Source organism: Lethenteron reissneri, chromosome 46 (assembly GCF_015708825.2).
Source record: "Lethenteron reissneri isolate LAM-NWPU_2019-01 chromosome 46, ASM1570882v1, whole genome shotgun sequence".
NCBI lineage: Eukaryota > Metazoa > Chordata > Hyperoartia > Petromyzontiformes > Petromyzontidae > Lethenteron > Lethenteron reissneri.
Window position 1 is genome coordinate 8794658 of NC_083824.1, and position 16324 is coordinate 8810981.

Genomic DNA, 16324 nt, shown 5'->3' on the forward strand with positions numbered 1-16324 from the left:
AAAAACATGAACAAGAAAACATCTTAAAGTGAATGTGACTAAGTGCAAACAGAAAATCCAAGAAAAGACAGCAAAATATTGCAGAACAAAACACCGTACACCAACGCTGTGTGCAAAAATCCCAGTGGGATGCAAGTCACCCGGCTGCTTGAGAAAAGCGCTGACGATGAAGCCAGTGCTGGCGAATTTCAGATTCTCAGTGGAGTCTCCATGTGAGGCTGTGGGCCTGGTCTCTTACGTGAGTCTGTGGGTACCCTGTGAGAGTCTGTGGGTCTCGATGTGAGAGCGTTCAGATGAAGCCACTGCCAGCGCATTGCAGTTTCTCAGTGGGACTGTGTGAATGTGTGGGTCCTCTGTGTTGAGTCTATGGGTCTCAAGTGTCAGTGTGTGGGTTTCTATGCAAGTCGATTGACCTTCATGTGAGTCTGTGGGTCTCTGTGTGAGTCATTGACGACAACTCTGCGCACTTGAAGTAATCGGTTTTTATTAACGGCACCGGATGAGATGCAATGTGCGCGTGTGTGTGTGCGTGCAGGCCATTTGAATTGGGACCTTCAAGAGGAACGGCGACTCGCCTGTGATTTGTGTTGTGTTTACAGGAGCGTGGTAGAATTGAGTGTCCGATTATGCGCGCGTCTTTGCTGCTGTACATTACGCCCGATTCAAGACATCGCGTATAACGCACGAATGAAGTATGCTGTATATTAAAATCAGTTTTCAAAAAGAAAACGACATTCTTTCAAATGTAAACCAAGCAGAGCGAATCGTAGACAAATGACGTCACGCGATTTTGGACGATTTTTGACCCCCCCCCCCCTTCGTCACACGGCGTCACAAAAAGTCAGACCCCCCCCCCTAAAATATGACGTCACAAAGATCTGCCCCTACCCCAAAAATAAAACATGCTTCAAATCGCTTTAAACTATTGTCATTGTAGTGCGTATTTAATGTGACGCTGCACTCTGATGCTGTAGGAGAAAACATTTATTAAAAGTCTATTTAATTAAGTAGAACGTGTTGTCTATTTATTTCAAGTTGGGCATTTTGATATGACGTCATATTTTTAACCCCCCCCCCTCGTCACACATCGTCACAAATGTTTGACCTCCCCCCCCCCTAGGTGTGTGACGTCATTTATGGACGGCCCCTTAGGTAACGGAATAGATTATCCCAGTTACAGCGCACGCATTGCGCGATGACCTTCAGTCATCACCTAAAGTAAAAGCAGCAGATCATTGACAGCCAACGTTGATTTTTTGTAATAAATTGTCAAAAAAGTGCATTTACATCGGTGCGTTAAGACATTTTTATATTCGCCCGATTCACTCAATCAGCGATGTGTGTTAATACTGCAATCGCGGTGTGAAGACTCATAATGCACGGCAGTGAGGGTTCTTATGCGTATAACATTTGTTGAGAATGCTCATACTTTTCATATATTTCATGAATTATGATAGCTAGTACACTCACCACGAGTACACTCACCACGATCACACTCACCTCTACATATCTGTTAATTCCTTATCAAGTGCCTACCTGATTACAGGCCAAGTCAGACCTTATTGGTCACCCCGTGCCCCTTATACATCTCAACGTTCATCCTACTAAGTGCCATCGCAAGGAAGAAACACAAACAAATAAGACACTTTTTTTTTGCTCGTATTGAAACGGCTGTACCCCGTATGGACCTGAAAACTCAATTTCCCTGCATAAGAATACGGAGTAAACCGTATGGGTTGACAGATATGAATTATATTTTGATTTAAAGCTTCCGTGACTGCAGGGATTCATATTCTTGGTTCTTTCGGTAAAGTCACGTAGAAGGAAAATAATAAAATAATATTAAACAATAAAAATTCTCACGACGTTTCGACTGCAACACAAGCAATCATCATCAGGTGTGAAATCCACAGCAAGAATTTTTTTAAAAAGTGTCGTGAGAATATTTTTATTATTTATTTCCCTTCTACGTGACTTTACCGAAAGCACCAAGAATATAGATATGAATTATATTGTTCGTAAATGTGCCTGTTGTATGGGGGAGCGGTGGTGTAGCGGTTAGCGCGCTGGGCGATGAACCCAGCGTTCCAAGTTCGATTCCTGTTCATTGGCAAACACCAGTGACGATTATCTGAACCGGTCCGGGGCCTCCCCCTAGATCGACTCAGCCTCAAATTAGTACCTGATACAATGTGTAAAACACTGCGACGAGGCAGACAAAGGTGGTCGGGTTTGGCACGTGTTTGTTTGTTGGGCATCTTTCGCGCCGTGCGTAGCAAAACTGCATTATATATGGGATTTGGTCCTCATATATAATCAGCATTGTGGGATGCTGTTAGTGTGAATGACGCCACGATTTAAAATGAAAGTATTATTGCTTTTAATCGAAGGCGCGATTCGCGTGGTTTATGTCTTATCGGAAAGAAAATAACTGTTTTAGAGAAAATTCCCCCCCCCTCTCCCTATCTCCTTTATTTTTCAACCGATTATGTAAAAACTTGAAAATGTTTTTTCGAATTTAGAGACCCCCCCCCCTTCATTATGTGAGGGCCTCAGCTGTAGTTAATTTCGCTTAGGCCTCAATCAGGCCCTGTGTGCCACACGAGGCCAACCGCTGCGGGTGTGGCAGCGTTCTGCTTTCGTCAGGTCCGCGTGGCTTTAATCGCTGACCTACCCCGTGCTGGACATCTGTCAAGAACAAAACAAAACAATTAACCCGTAAAAACAAAGTTTTTCACTATAAAGCCTTTATATGCGTGGCGGCTAGAGTCCTCTCGTCCTCTGGCTTGAGATGGCTGCCACCTATGGGTCAGATGATTGCCTGCCACCATTAAGCAATTGGTAATTAAATATAATATTTTTGTCCTAAAAAGTGTAACATTTTGGAAAAAAAAATTCACGAACATTAATTGTCACGCACAACGAGTCCGTGTGCAAAATGTCAGCTCGATTGGATCACGATAAGTGGGTTAAAAACGACCGAAAGATTTGCACGGTCCTAAGCGCGCAAGCAAGTGAACGTAATATAAAGGATTTAAAAATAGAGCTCTCCATAGCTCATCGGATCCCACCTAGAGCCGTCAAGATTCCGATTCCGTCGACGAATTGGCGACGGAGCGCTTGCGCAACCATTGAGCCGTGCGCGCCCAATTCTCCTGCACCACCCGTGGCCCCAGGTCCCAGAGGTGGCACAGCAGCACCAGGGCTTTGGGAGCTGACACCATGAGGTAGCGCTCGTTCTGCGGGTGCAGCGCCACGTTGTGCCATGCGTTGAGTGCCGACTGGCTCAGCCTGCGCCCCACACACGGAAGTTTTAACATTTCGCCAAAAAAATGTAAAAAAGTGAATGTTACACGTACTTGGTAGTAGTGGTTTTGGGTTTGATTTGTACGCTGAACTTCTTTCGCGTCGTACGAAGCCAACCGCGCTAATCGAATGTGCGGGGGGAAGGACAACAAGCTAAACACCGAAAAAGAAAGTGAATTTTTTATCTAGATTTAAAAGTGCATATAGCTCCAGTGGCTTCCTAAACCAAGGTGAGAACTCGAAAGACCGGGATGGAGTCTCGCTTTGCAACGGTGGCCCTTGCTCTCCACCAAAGTGGCTAGGGACAAATAAATAAAAATGAGGTACAGCAACGATGCCGATAGAAATTTGAGTGGTGTCACTTTTTTTCAAGAGGGCCCTGGCCAAGCGGAGTTTCCACCATTGGCTGAAGTCTGTAAACGGGTGACTGAGCGCTTCCCCAATGCTCATTTGAGTACGAAGTCACTTAAAACAAAATACAAAAACGATCGGTTTGTAATGGAATTGCGGCCTAGAATTGCGACAATTCATGGAACGTGTGGTGAATAGTTCACCGCAGTCCAGCGATGGAGCAGCATTTAAATGGTAACAAAAGCAACCGTGTAAAATAATACATCGAAAATATTTTACGAACATAAATAATTGTTAAATAAGATATTAGTCAGTTCGGGCAGACTTATTAAAGCTACCAACATTTTAGGAGGCTCAACTGGGACACATGATGGTGGTGTGGCAGCCTCGCTTTCCAGATGAGCTGGCTAATGGGAATGTATCCAGATCTTGCAAGGATCTGTGAGCTCGTCACACATAATCCAGCTTACCAATACCCATCGCCATTCACCACTATTTGACGGTGACGTCACCACGGTGCCTGTGCCAGGCCAGGTGCTGACAGGTCACGGGACAGACCCAGGTGCCATGGGTTGACTGAGATGACTGGCAAATGCACCAGCTGTGCCCCCTTATTGTGCCAATTTGTTGTATTTTATCCACCCGGTGCTCTGCTCGTTGTTGTGAGCGTCACTCCTCTGCCCTCCGTTGTTGTTGGAGGGCGACTGCCTCCAACTGACACAGTAGCAGCGTCCTTCACGAGCCTCCTCCACCACCACCAGCAGCACCTGAACCAGCACCCACCTTGCGAGCACCACCAGGAAAACGACCGCCCTCTCCTCGTCGGACAGGGGCAGCATGCTCTCGTAGCCCGCCATCACGTGGCCGCCGACGTCGACGGGATCTGGCGCGTCGATCATCGCGTAGGCGATGGCGATGGCGAGCTCGAACACCAGGTAGCCGAGGGTCATGTCGCCAAAGTCCAGCAGGCCGCTGACGCGCCACGGGGATGTCCCACCGGGCCGCGGTGACCCGGCCGGCACGGCGAGGATGTTGTTGTCGTTGAAGTCTCCGTGGATGAGGCCTGCCGTCGGTTCGGCGCGGTACACGTTAGGGGTCGAGGCAAGGTCATGCCGCACCACAGTGCGAGTTTCTCATCACAAGTACGCCTGGCTGCACCACGGTGGCCCGGTGCCCTGATAGTTTGTGGAGTTGGGGTGGGGAGGCCCTCTTTTTAAATCCTTTATATTAAGTTCGCTTGCTTGCTTAGGACTGTGCAAATCTTTCGGTCGTTTTTTAACCCACTTCCCGTGATCCAATCGAGCTGACATTTTGCACACAGACTCGTTGTGCGTGACAATGCATTTTCGTGAAAAATTTTTTCCAAAATTTTACACTGTTTAGGGAAATGTTTTTAATTATTTAATTACCAATTGTTTAATGCTGCCAGACAATCATCTGACCCATAGGTGGCAGCCATCTCAAGCCAGAGGACGAGAGGACTCTAGCCGCCCCGATGCCACGCATATAAAGGATTTATAGTGAAAAACTTTGTTTTTACGGGTTATACTTGTTTTTACCATTCGCTTCCTTCTCGCACCTGTTTTTGCCACCACCGATATGCCCGGTGATGCCAAATACTCAATTGTTAGCTACCTGTGGTTATTTCTGATCTAGTTTCCTACAGAATCGTGCTGCAGTATTGCATTTCAACGATTCTTTATCTTTGCCCTGTGCCGTTAGTACGGGGTCGGTGGCTCTGCTCCTCATTCTCCACTTTGCCCTGCTCACGGCATCCTCCTGGCTGAGACCAACGCTCGCCACATCCTCATTGGTTCCGTCGCTCCGTCGCAAATTTGCGCTGCGTCTCGGTTTCTAGCCCAGCACGTTCATCTACAGAACTCTCCGTCCCACATTTTGGGATCTGTCCACCAATGTGCGTCTCCACCACCCCATCGTTTCCGGGGTGGCGAGGGTCCCACGGTGGCGAGATGTTAACTACCCCGCCTGGTATCTTCTACCTAAATATACGACTGTATATTTGGAGTTTGCATGTTCTACCACGTGGTCGCGTGGATTTTTCTCCAGGTCCTCCTGTTTTTTTCCTCCACATTTAGACTCAACACGTGTTTAGGACATTTGGCTGCTATAAATATCTACATGATAAGTCACTTCGTTGAGCTATGATTTGTGGCCAGGTCGCTTCTGATAAGGAGCTATATAGCTCAGTGGGCCTTACTTGGTAAAATAAAAAAAGTTTAGTTTTTGTAAATAGTTTTGGTTTAGTTTCACCCATCAAATTGCAAGGTCCCCAAGCTGCAGTCCCTAAAGCCCCTGGCCTTTATCCTTTCCTACATATGTAGTAGGTTCAAAGAGACTTGGACGACGTAGTCGGAGGCACACTTATTTATTAACCGTTCCACTCTATACACCAGAGCGTGTCCACCGAACCTGCCACCCACGTGGGACCCACCAGTGCGGAACTCGCGTCTCCGAGCAAGGAAACTCTGGCGGAACTCAGCGATGACCTCTCGCACGATGCTCCTCGCCCGCTCGCCGGGCAGCAGCGACACGCGCGCCTCCAGGCTGGGCAGAGCGCACAGGTCCCACTCCCCCCCGCAGACACCGCCCGCTCCTCCGCGACGCTCCAGGCACGACATCAGCGGGCTGCGGAACTGACACGGAGAGACGCGTGCAGGCGACGACGATTACGAACTGATGTTTGCGGCGAAACGCCTCTCGTAGCATGCGGCTCTTATCGCTCGCGCGCTTGATGATAATACGTCGCTGCAATGACATCACCAGAGTGCTCCTGAAAGTCACTTTAAAATGGGGAGGGAGCGAGTTCTACTGCTGGATTATTTTTTCTGCTTGAGGATGAGCGCTTGTGTTTAGAGCGAAACGTCGTGATATATTATTTTATTATTATTTATTTTTCTACCTACGTGACTTTACCGAAAGAACCAAAGAGTATGGATTCCTGCAATCACGAAAGCTTCAAATCACTATAATTCCATTAATCATCTATATAGTTTACAACGTATGAAATGGGCTCTCTCCTCTCTCCCGTGATTTTCCAGCCCTGACCCCCATCCTCTACCCCTCCCCCCCTCAATGTCTTGACATGTCTTTTGCGTTGAGACTAGTCCAGGATACAAATTGAAATGATTGTTGTGAGTGTTTTTGTGTTTTTTTTTTAACTATCCAATTTTTTTTATTTTATTTTACCAGGTCAGGCCCCACTGAGCTACATTGCGCTCTTTCAGAAGCGACCTGGCCACAAATGATAGCCCAACGAAGTGGCTTATCATCATGTGGACATTTATAGCAGCCCAATCCTATAAATGCATGTCGATTCTAAATGTGGAGGGAAAAACCAGAGGACCCGGAGAAAAATCCACACAACCACAGGGAGAGAGACACCGCAAGCTCCAAATATACAGACGTCAGGGTCGTGATCGAACCCACGACCTCCTGAATATCCGGTGAGGTAGTTAACATCTCACCACCGTGGCGCCCCTCCACTAGAGGGGCTCTCTAGTGCCCCCTCTAGTGGGGGCCCCTTCTGCCAGCAGTGGCACTAGCGAGCAATTGCAGTTGGGAGGTGGGGGGGGGATCGAGTCTCCTTTTGCTCAGACAGAAGACGAACCTCCATCAGCGCCTGGTCGAGGCCTGCGGCGAGCCGTCCCACTTGGAAGCAGAGGGCCGCGTCCCTCGGGATGACGGAGAGGAGCTGTCCCTCCAGCAGGGTGAGCAGCCACACCGCGTGCGTGCGCCCCACCGCCCCGTGGACTGCACGCGAAGCCAACCGCCGACATCCCGACAGCGCTGCCATTTACTCAGAGGTCGCGTTCATCACCAGCATCGTCAAATGAACCACGACGCCTCGCTGACCTCGTCAAGGAACATAAACCGTCACGCGGACTCCGGTCATCCTCGAAGCGGCGGCGTTTGGCTCGCCATCGAACAAAGACGGTCGCTGCATTCGCGCGCTTTCAGATGTGCTTCTGCGGCCGTCTGGAACGCTCTTACTTCCGATATTAGGAAGCCACTGGAGCTATGTACTCTTTAATCGAGATTGAAAACTAATTTCTATCAAACTGATTTTTGTGTTTAGTTTGTTGTCCTTCCCCCGCACCTCCGATTTGCACGGTTGGCTACGTACGAGGCGAAAGAAGTTCAACATACATGTGTCATCGTAGTCATTGTGACACCAGCGGCAGGTAGCACGTTTGAGCCGCCTGCTGTCTGGGAGGTTAGTTCGTGGCTCGAATCTGGCGACCGTCCCGGTAAATGCTGCCGGTGTATCAACCGAAAATACTTGGCGCACATCCGCTTCACCTTGGACGTTAAAGATCTGGTGACGTCATTTGCCAATAGGGGGCCATTGCGTGCCGCAGAGAATATGGTCAGAATTTGAAAAAATACCCGCGAGTTACTCGATTGGAATATACATCGCTAGCATCGCCCGCTGCTGCAAAAAAAAAAAACTTGGCAGGACCCTGCCTGAAAAGAGTCTTTCCTCGAAAAGCAAGCACAATAATGCATTATAATCATCAGTCATGAACTATCCACTGCTGGATGAAGGCTCCCCCCATGTCATGTGCCCGTGGCTCAGTCGCGCGGACCGAACAAGCAAACGGCCATCGTCGAAATATCACGATAACCACCGCTGCTGCTGCTGCAGTGGAGCAAAATAATGTTGTACTGTGCTGCTATGCTCACCACCTTCACCGTCCATCCTGAAGTATGGTGGCCCTCATCCAGCAGTGGATGGATAAGAGAAGGGCTGTACATACACTGTGATGACATCTCAGTTTAACCAAAAAACATTTTCCTGATATAGAATTGTCAGAGGTGCCCGAGCACAAATCGTCAACTCTCAACACCTGAACACACCTGAACACACCTTCTGATAACACTACGTCCCTAAAGTGGAAATCATATTGAGCAGGCTATGGCCTTGTTACACAAATGAACCTGAAAGCGATCACTCTACGATGTGATCTTTTTTCCGTGAATCTCATGGCCCTTTTTCAGAAGGGTCTTGCCAATTTTTCGCAACAGTGGGGCGATGATTGTTAGATGCACTCCATTGAGTAATGCGCGGGCAATGTTTCTAATGTCGTTGCAATGATCATACCTTCCTAGCAGTGATCACATTGGGTTGCTTTAAACACCATGGCCGTAACCTTTGCCCAATCTCGTGTTCTCGTTTCCCCACTTTATTTACATTCATTCCACGACATGTTTTCTGGCAAATGCAGCCCAGCCGCCGTCTGGGTCAATGACCCTGGGTTAATACAGCACGTTAAAAACAACATCGACAAAATACATCTAGGGCGGTTGAGGCTAATTATACACAGGATTGTGGCATGGCTTTAGGGCTGAAATTCTTGCCAGACATTTTTCAAGTCACTGGTAAACTGGAGGAGGTGTCACTGTGACCAATAGCCGCAGCCATAGCAAGCAGTATACTCCATGTGGTGTGCCATGATGCTCTACAGATTGCAGTTATCACATTATTGTCGTCATTGTTATTCCTAAGAATTTTCCAATTATCCTTTAGTATCATGATTAGACGAATACTTTTTTTGTTCGGCACGCTGAAAGCTGGTAGTGTACTAGAAATGATTGTATATTCCAATAATTTCTTACCTATAAATGTAAATTTTTGTCTGTCCGTCTGTCTGTCTGGGTGTCTGTCTGTGGACGAAACTTTGCGAAGGATTTGGCTCGCAAACTGTGGGGTTTATGACTACAAAAAGTATCCAGGTATCACGCCATAAGCCCCGTGGTGAGCCAGCGCTCTTCCATTTCACCATCCGTCAAATTTAAAGTAGTTAAATTAACAATTGAGTGCTATTTCATAATATTTATTTATTTACTTACGCCGCTCGGCGCGCGCCAAAGCACGCATTCGCGCATGCCCCTAGCAACGCACACGCGCGATCGGTGGAGGGGGGGAATTGTCATTCGCGTTAAAAATGCAATAAAATTCACAAAATGCTGAGGTCAATTCTTCACAGTGTGATGTCCTCTTCTCCCCCCCCCACCCCAATGTGTGCAATTACTACTATAGAGTCGGTAGATGCTACTACTATAGGCCGTAGATACTACGGCAGAGCGGGCGGGGGGATCGTGGGTAGGGGGGGGTAGCAGCCCAGGCCCAGCCTGCTAAGGTGCCACCTCGGCTGGCTGGGAAATCTAGGCGAGGCCGGAGGCTCTGCGCGGGACTAAGCCTCACCACGGCACTGTTAAGTAAGTACTATTTTCTTGTTTCTTTCGCTAAACTCACGTAGACAGAAAACTAAAAAGAAAATATTCAGTTAGGAAATATTAAAATAATAATGTGTGTCTAAGTCCATGTGTGCGTGTGAGTCGATGTGCGTGTGTGCGTCGATGTGTATGTGTGAGTCTATGTATGTATGTGTGTGAGTCGATGAGTGTGTGTAAGTCAATGTGTCTGTGTGTGTAAGTCGATGTGTGTCTGTGAGTCGATGAGTGTGTGTAAGTCAATGTGTCTGTGTGTGTAAGTTGATGTCTGTGTAAGTCGATGTGCGTGTGTGCGTCGATGTGTGTGTGTGTGTAAGTCGATGTGTCTGTGTGAGTCGATGTGTGGGCATCGATGTGTGTATGTGCATCAATATGCGTGTGTGAGTCGATGTATGTATGTGTGTGAGTCGATGTGTGTGTGTAAATCAATGTGTCTGTGTGTGTAAGTCGATGTGTGTGTGAGTCGATGTGTGTCTGTGAGTCGATGTGTGTGTGTAAATCAATGTGTCTGTGTGTGTAAGTCGATGTGTGTGTGAGTCGATGTGTGTCTGTGAGTCGATGTGTGTGTGTAAGTCGATGTGTGTGTGTGTCTTTTTCGCCCGGGCAACACCGGGTACTTCCCGCTAGTAGAAAAATAAATGTCCGCTTTGAACCCTCTCAGCTAGCGGTGTACCACCTTGTTTCCGAGAATGACCCCAGAAGATGGCATCACATAACTCTCTTATGAACTTACTCAGTGGGCCTCTTCATTCAACAATAGGGTCACACCCTTCATATTTTCTGCAGTGTTCATCACACGTCAATTGAAATAAATATCTTTAATTCCGAGAGATATAAGAAGAAATGTTTTTTTAAAAATCTTATTTATGCGGTCATTGCTGACCAGGATGAGACCATCAACTCGTCACAACACTTGTAAAACTCGTTCTAATCACCAGTGGCTGAGGCCTGGTTTCACACCCAGCGTCTCTCAAACGGTGGCGGCTCAATTCACCGTGGCAATATCAGTGCCCTCGGCCACTTGGGCACATCTCCGGCGCGCGTGTGCCCGTTATACGTTCGCTCCTGCCATCAGCGGAGCGCGGCTCTCACCCACGATCTCCATGGACACAACTTCCCCTCTCAGCGTGGGCACCTGCTCCGGCACTGGAAATCCTCGCTTGCGGAGGAACGCCATCACCTCGGACTGCAGGAGCAAAAACTCGCGACTCTTTCTCTCGCCCAAGCTGAACACCTTCAGGACGTAGCCACCACCATCGCCGCCGCCGCTATCGGCCCCGTCGGGCAGAACGCAAAAGTTCTGGTCTTCGTAGCTCTCCAGCGGCGTGACGTCGGCGTGGCGACTGACCCGCAGGCCGTAGACTCGGTGCAGCAACGCGGAGGCATCGTGAGCCGAGAGGTCGGGCTTGGCGAGGCCGTTTTCGCCGGCGAGCGGCGGCGGCGGCGGGGGGGCCTCCTGCACGCTTTTCGCACGCAGGAGTCGCAGGGTCGGGAAGGGCCACGTTGCCGATGCCTAAATGACCAAACCTCGTGCCCTGGGACCACTCCACCCTCTCTCCCTCCTAGGACGGCTCGAGGACATCTTCTCAAATCTCGGGTTGCCCTTGGTCCGAGGACTTGGTCGTATTTCTAAACTAAACTAAACATTAAAAAAAATTACCAGGTAAGCTCCCACTGAAGCGACATAGCTCAGAAGCGACCTGGCCACAAATGATAGCTCAACGAAGTGGCTCATCGTGTGGAAACGTATAGCAGCTAAATACTCTAAACGCGTCATGTTGATTCTAAATGTGGAGGGAAAAACCGGTGGACCCGGAGACAAACCCACACGACCACGGGGAGAACACACAACCTCCTGCATACCAGGCCAGGTAGTTAATATTTCGCCACCGTGGCACACATTTTCCAATTTGAAACTGGTCGCATGTAAATGTTTAAAATGGCAATTTTCATTAAATGTCTAAACGCTGACTGATAGCGAATTCCAATTGTAATTTTTTTGGTTTTTCCACGAAATAAAAGCCGTGACACTGGCATCAACCTTCGGCCCCGTAGGCCCCAGTCTTGAATCCAAGATGGCGTGCGGCCAAATCGCCCCTAAATGTGCCCGGTCTCGTCAGATCGGGCAAGCCATTCATTTGTACCTGATGATGGTTGCTTGTGTTGTAATCGAAACGTCGTATTCTACATGGTTCTGCATTTGCACGCAAGAGCCTCTATGCAATACCGCAGCGAAACATGCTGCATGCTGCAATTGCTGCATACATGTTCCCAGGCACAAAGTACTTATGGACACGTTCAGCCCTTTTGTCAATCTACTGCCTTACGACGCCTTGCGGGTCACGGAGTAAATTTGACGGTACTTCACCGTGCCGTTTATTGCGGGTTGAAGCATAGAAGTACAGTACAGCAATGGAGTTTCTGCATTGCCCCCTTGTCTGTCTCCACGTAACACAGCCCGCAGGAGTAAACGAGAGTCTGGCGTGGAATTGTGGTCGCCCATCCAAGCGCTATCCAGGCCCAAACTGCTTGGCTTCTAAGACATCATGATGATAATCAACGTTTTTGAGTGTTAGATCGCGTTATTTATAAATCTGTCGTAACCCTCCACCACCCGACACGGCCAATCAGTAAAAAAGTGTCACGTTGACAAAAGACAAATAGTTCACTGCTTTAGCCCACCGGTGTGTTGAAGCGTGAAACCACAACATTTACAATTTTTGAGTAGTACGACGTTTCGCTGGTAATTGCATCCAGCATCATCGGGCAATTCGCCAGAATGGTGAGGCTCTGCTCTGTCTCCCGTTACGACACATTTATAAATAACGCGATCTAAACCCAAAAACGTTGATTATGAATAATATTGGTCGCGAAAGCCTACGTGTTAAACTGACATCATGATGAGATTACATGCACATTTTAAGGTAATTTGGTCGTAGGGTTTTACGTGTTGTTTATTTTGTTTAACCAGGGTGGCATCTCAAGAGACCAGGAATAGACTCACTTGCAAGAGTGCCCAGACGTCGTCGTTCGAAGCATTGGGGGCGATGTAGCCAGACGCAGTGTAACTGGGTCATAGGCCTTAATATAGTCGATTTAATGCACCAAGTTTTTGACCTTGCAGTCTCTGGAAGGGGTTTTGTTTGGACATTGATCCACAGTACACCGTGCCAAAGTACGTTGTGCAATTCCGTTTGCAAATGCGCCCGTCGTACTATGCAGACGCGTTTTATATGTCCAGTATGTTGAACTTCTTTCGCATCGTACGTAGCCAACCGTGTGAATAGGAGATGCGGGGAAGGACAAAAAACAAACCACAAAAAGCAGTTCTTCGGAAATGAGTTTTCAATCTAGATTTAAAAGTGCATAGATCCAGTTGCTTCCGAAGAGCATTCCAGACGGCCGCAGAAGTGTGGTTTTACGTCGAACCTAACGAGGCTCTCCCCTGGCACATCCCTGTTTTTCCTTCGCCCTTTCTCTACCCATGCCCCGACTCTATTAATACCTGTAACCCCAAACCTCATTGGCTCCATTCGCAGTGACCCACTTACAGCGCTGCCAGTTGTCTTATAATAGTAACAATAATGCCCTTTATTTACCAAGGATAAAGCCTCACTGAGTCTCAAGACTTATTTTTTTCCCCCGGAGGGATATGCGTTGTGGGATGTTTGGCCAATTTTATTTTGAAGTCTTTTGGCTTCTTGCGGGAGGAAATCGGAGAACCCGGAGGAAAGCCACCAATCATTTGAGAGAGCCTAACGCTCAAAGCTCCACGCAATGGATTTCAAGATCCGGTCACCTGTGTTGCTTAGATGCTTCGCCACTCTATACCTACAAAACCTGGTGGTCATTCAAATATGAGCCAGGCTCAGTTGCATCGATTCCAACATCGGACAAGACCAGGCACGTAATATTGCCATTGTTGTTTGATTAAATGTTTTCGAACAAAAATGATACCGTGCATGATTTCTAACACAATTATGTGCTGTAAAGTGTTCACTGCTATTACTCTATGTGTCAGTATATTTTCAATGCACTGCAAGCAACGGTGCGAAAGAACATTCAACATACGTACACGTACAGCAAAGTGGAATTTGAGAGGTGAATTATCAGGAAGGCAGCGGATTGCGGACCGAATACACGACTTTAAAAACAAATACCTGTTCAGCATGGGCAGTGTACACAGCGACCTCCGATTAGCACAGTGGGCTACGTACGGTGCTTAACAAGTTCAACACACACACAACAACCAATTGTAGATAATTTATAAAAACACATGAAAAAGGCAATATCGCCCATTGCCGATAATGTTTCATTTTTAAAAGTTCACTTATATTTTTTTCGGCTTTATATGACGTTAAATCATACCTGTCAACCCCTGATCAGTGCCTAACTTAGTACAGACCAATGCAGACATTATTGGTAACCTCGTGACCTTATAAATATCAACGTTCATCTTACAAAGTCTCCCATCACAAGGAAGAAACACAAACAATTAGACAACAAACAAGATGTTTTGCCCGTATTGAAACGGCTTCATGCCATATGGACCTGAAATACTCAATTACCCTGTACAAGAATACTGGTAAACCGAATGGCTTGACAGGTATGTTAAAGCGACATAATCTCAACTGAATATGACGTTTTTTGCCGCGTCTATGCCTCGCTTAAAACGATAAATAAACGACGGTACACTGAAGGACGATGCTGGGCTTGACACCACCACTCTCCCGAATATTATCGTCCCCTTAACTTGAGCTATATTTGTACACTGCCTGAAAATAAATGCCTTGAGTTTGGGCTGTGATTTATGAAAGTCGGTCGCATTCAACATGTACGCTGTTGTCGCAACTTTTGTGGCAAAACATCAAATGCCCCTTCAGGATGTATTGATGTGTTTCCTGCTGTTCTTGGCATAAATCAGCTGTTGCCAGAGCGTAATTAACCGTCTGGGAATATATCCCTGGCAGGTAGATTATATGTACGAGTTGTGTGGAGCAGCATAAAAGTCGTCATCAAAATCTTAAGTTCACCTTTACCCCTGCCTCGGGCTTTGTTTTTGTGTTACTTTAACTATTTCGTTTATTTTTTAATATTCCCCTGGATATTTTCTCCAGATGGAACGTCTCACTTGCACGGGTGTCCAGGCTGTCAAGCGGCACATGCTCGGCACACACGTGACGACACCTGCACGCGCGGTGTTAAGTAGACACCTCTCACAGCAGCGGACCTGGATGCGGTGTCACAAACATTTAGAGAGCCTCAAGAACAGACACAAGACAGCGCAAGGCAGTGCGCTTGATCATCAATTACACAGCAGTCGTAGATAACCGGTGCCAACACAGCTCATCATACAAGCAACAAATGTTATCACACGCATCGCGTCGAGAATTACGTACACACGTTGCAATGCATTACCCGTCAGCTGCGTCCTGGCCATTTGAATTCATTTTGTCCGGTCACAGTTGCCGATGGCTTTGGCGAGTCCTGACCGGAGCAGATATCAACCCCTGTTGCCCTTCCCCCCCATCCCACATTCTAGGGCTGTGTGACCCACTCAATGCCCTCCCTCCGCCTCGTCCGTATATCCAATCCCACACGCACGCTCACCGCCACCAACCCTCGCATCGCAGTCCTTCTTGAGAAAGCACATGGTCGCGTCCGTCACTGCGCTTGCTACTCATCCACTTGGATTGTTCAACGGCGCACACGCTTGAATCAGTACTCGTGTACGAGTACACCCCCCCCCCTGCCCTCTGCGTGGTGGGTGGCGAATGGTCTCCAACTGATCAGAACTGGCGCTGGGTGACGCGTGGCTCGCCAGGCAGGCAGACAGCCAGCCAACCAGCCAGCAAAACTTTTTTTTTAATTGTTGTATACCATTGGAACCTCATTTGCCAGTGAAAATATGATAATTGGGTTTTTTACCCTTCTATCTGGCAACAAAACTGACACTTTTTTTTTACAAGGAGTCATGTTTGCATAGACTACAATACCTGCAGTCATAATGCAAACAAAAAACACAATGTATGCGCCTTTTGGCGTCATCTGGTCCAACACCATGTGAGACTAGGCTCTAAGGAAAGCTGTCTCGGGTGTGGACCAATCAACTTCAAGGACGGTGCATACATTATCAGAGTTGTGTTTTTTTTCATTATGACTGCAGGTAATGTGGTCTATGTAAACATGACTCCTTGTAACAAAAAAGGTGTCAGTTTTGTTGCCAGATAGAAGGGTAAAAAAACCAATTATCAATTGTTGTATAATTTTGTCGTCGACGAATTGTATTCCCATTGTACTCCTGGAAGCAATATCATGCAATCGTTTACACGCCAACTCTCACGCGGGCACACGGCATCGCCTTGTGTGCTTGAGAAAGACATCACAGATCAACTTTCGAGATCCCTTTCTT

The 16324-nt window shown here is 47.6% G+C and overlaps 1 protein-coding gene across 1 annotated transcript; it reads right to left on the minus strand.

Moving 5' to 3' along the window:
* Window positions 1–1942: 1942 nt before the first annotated feature.
* LOC133354121 (hydroxylysine kinase-like) lies at window positions 1943–15701 on the minus strand. The gene is made up of 6 exons (XM_061570709.1): window positions 15331–15701; window positions 11005–11375; window positions 7286–7428; window positions 6110–6311; window positions 4441–4720; window positions 1943–3291 (listed from the first exon to the last, which is right to left on the minus strand). The coding sequence occupies exons 1-6, from the start codon at window positions 15360–15362 to the stop codon at window positions 3081–3083; spliced, it is 1239 nt and encodes a 412-aa protein (XP_061426693.1). The 5' UTR covers window positions 15363–15701; the 3' UTR covers window positions 1943–3080.
* Between the last annotated feature and the right edge of the window lie 623 nt (window positions 15702–16324).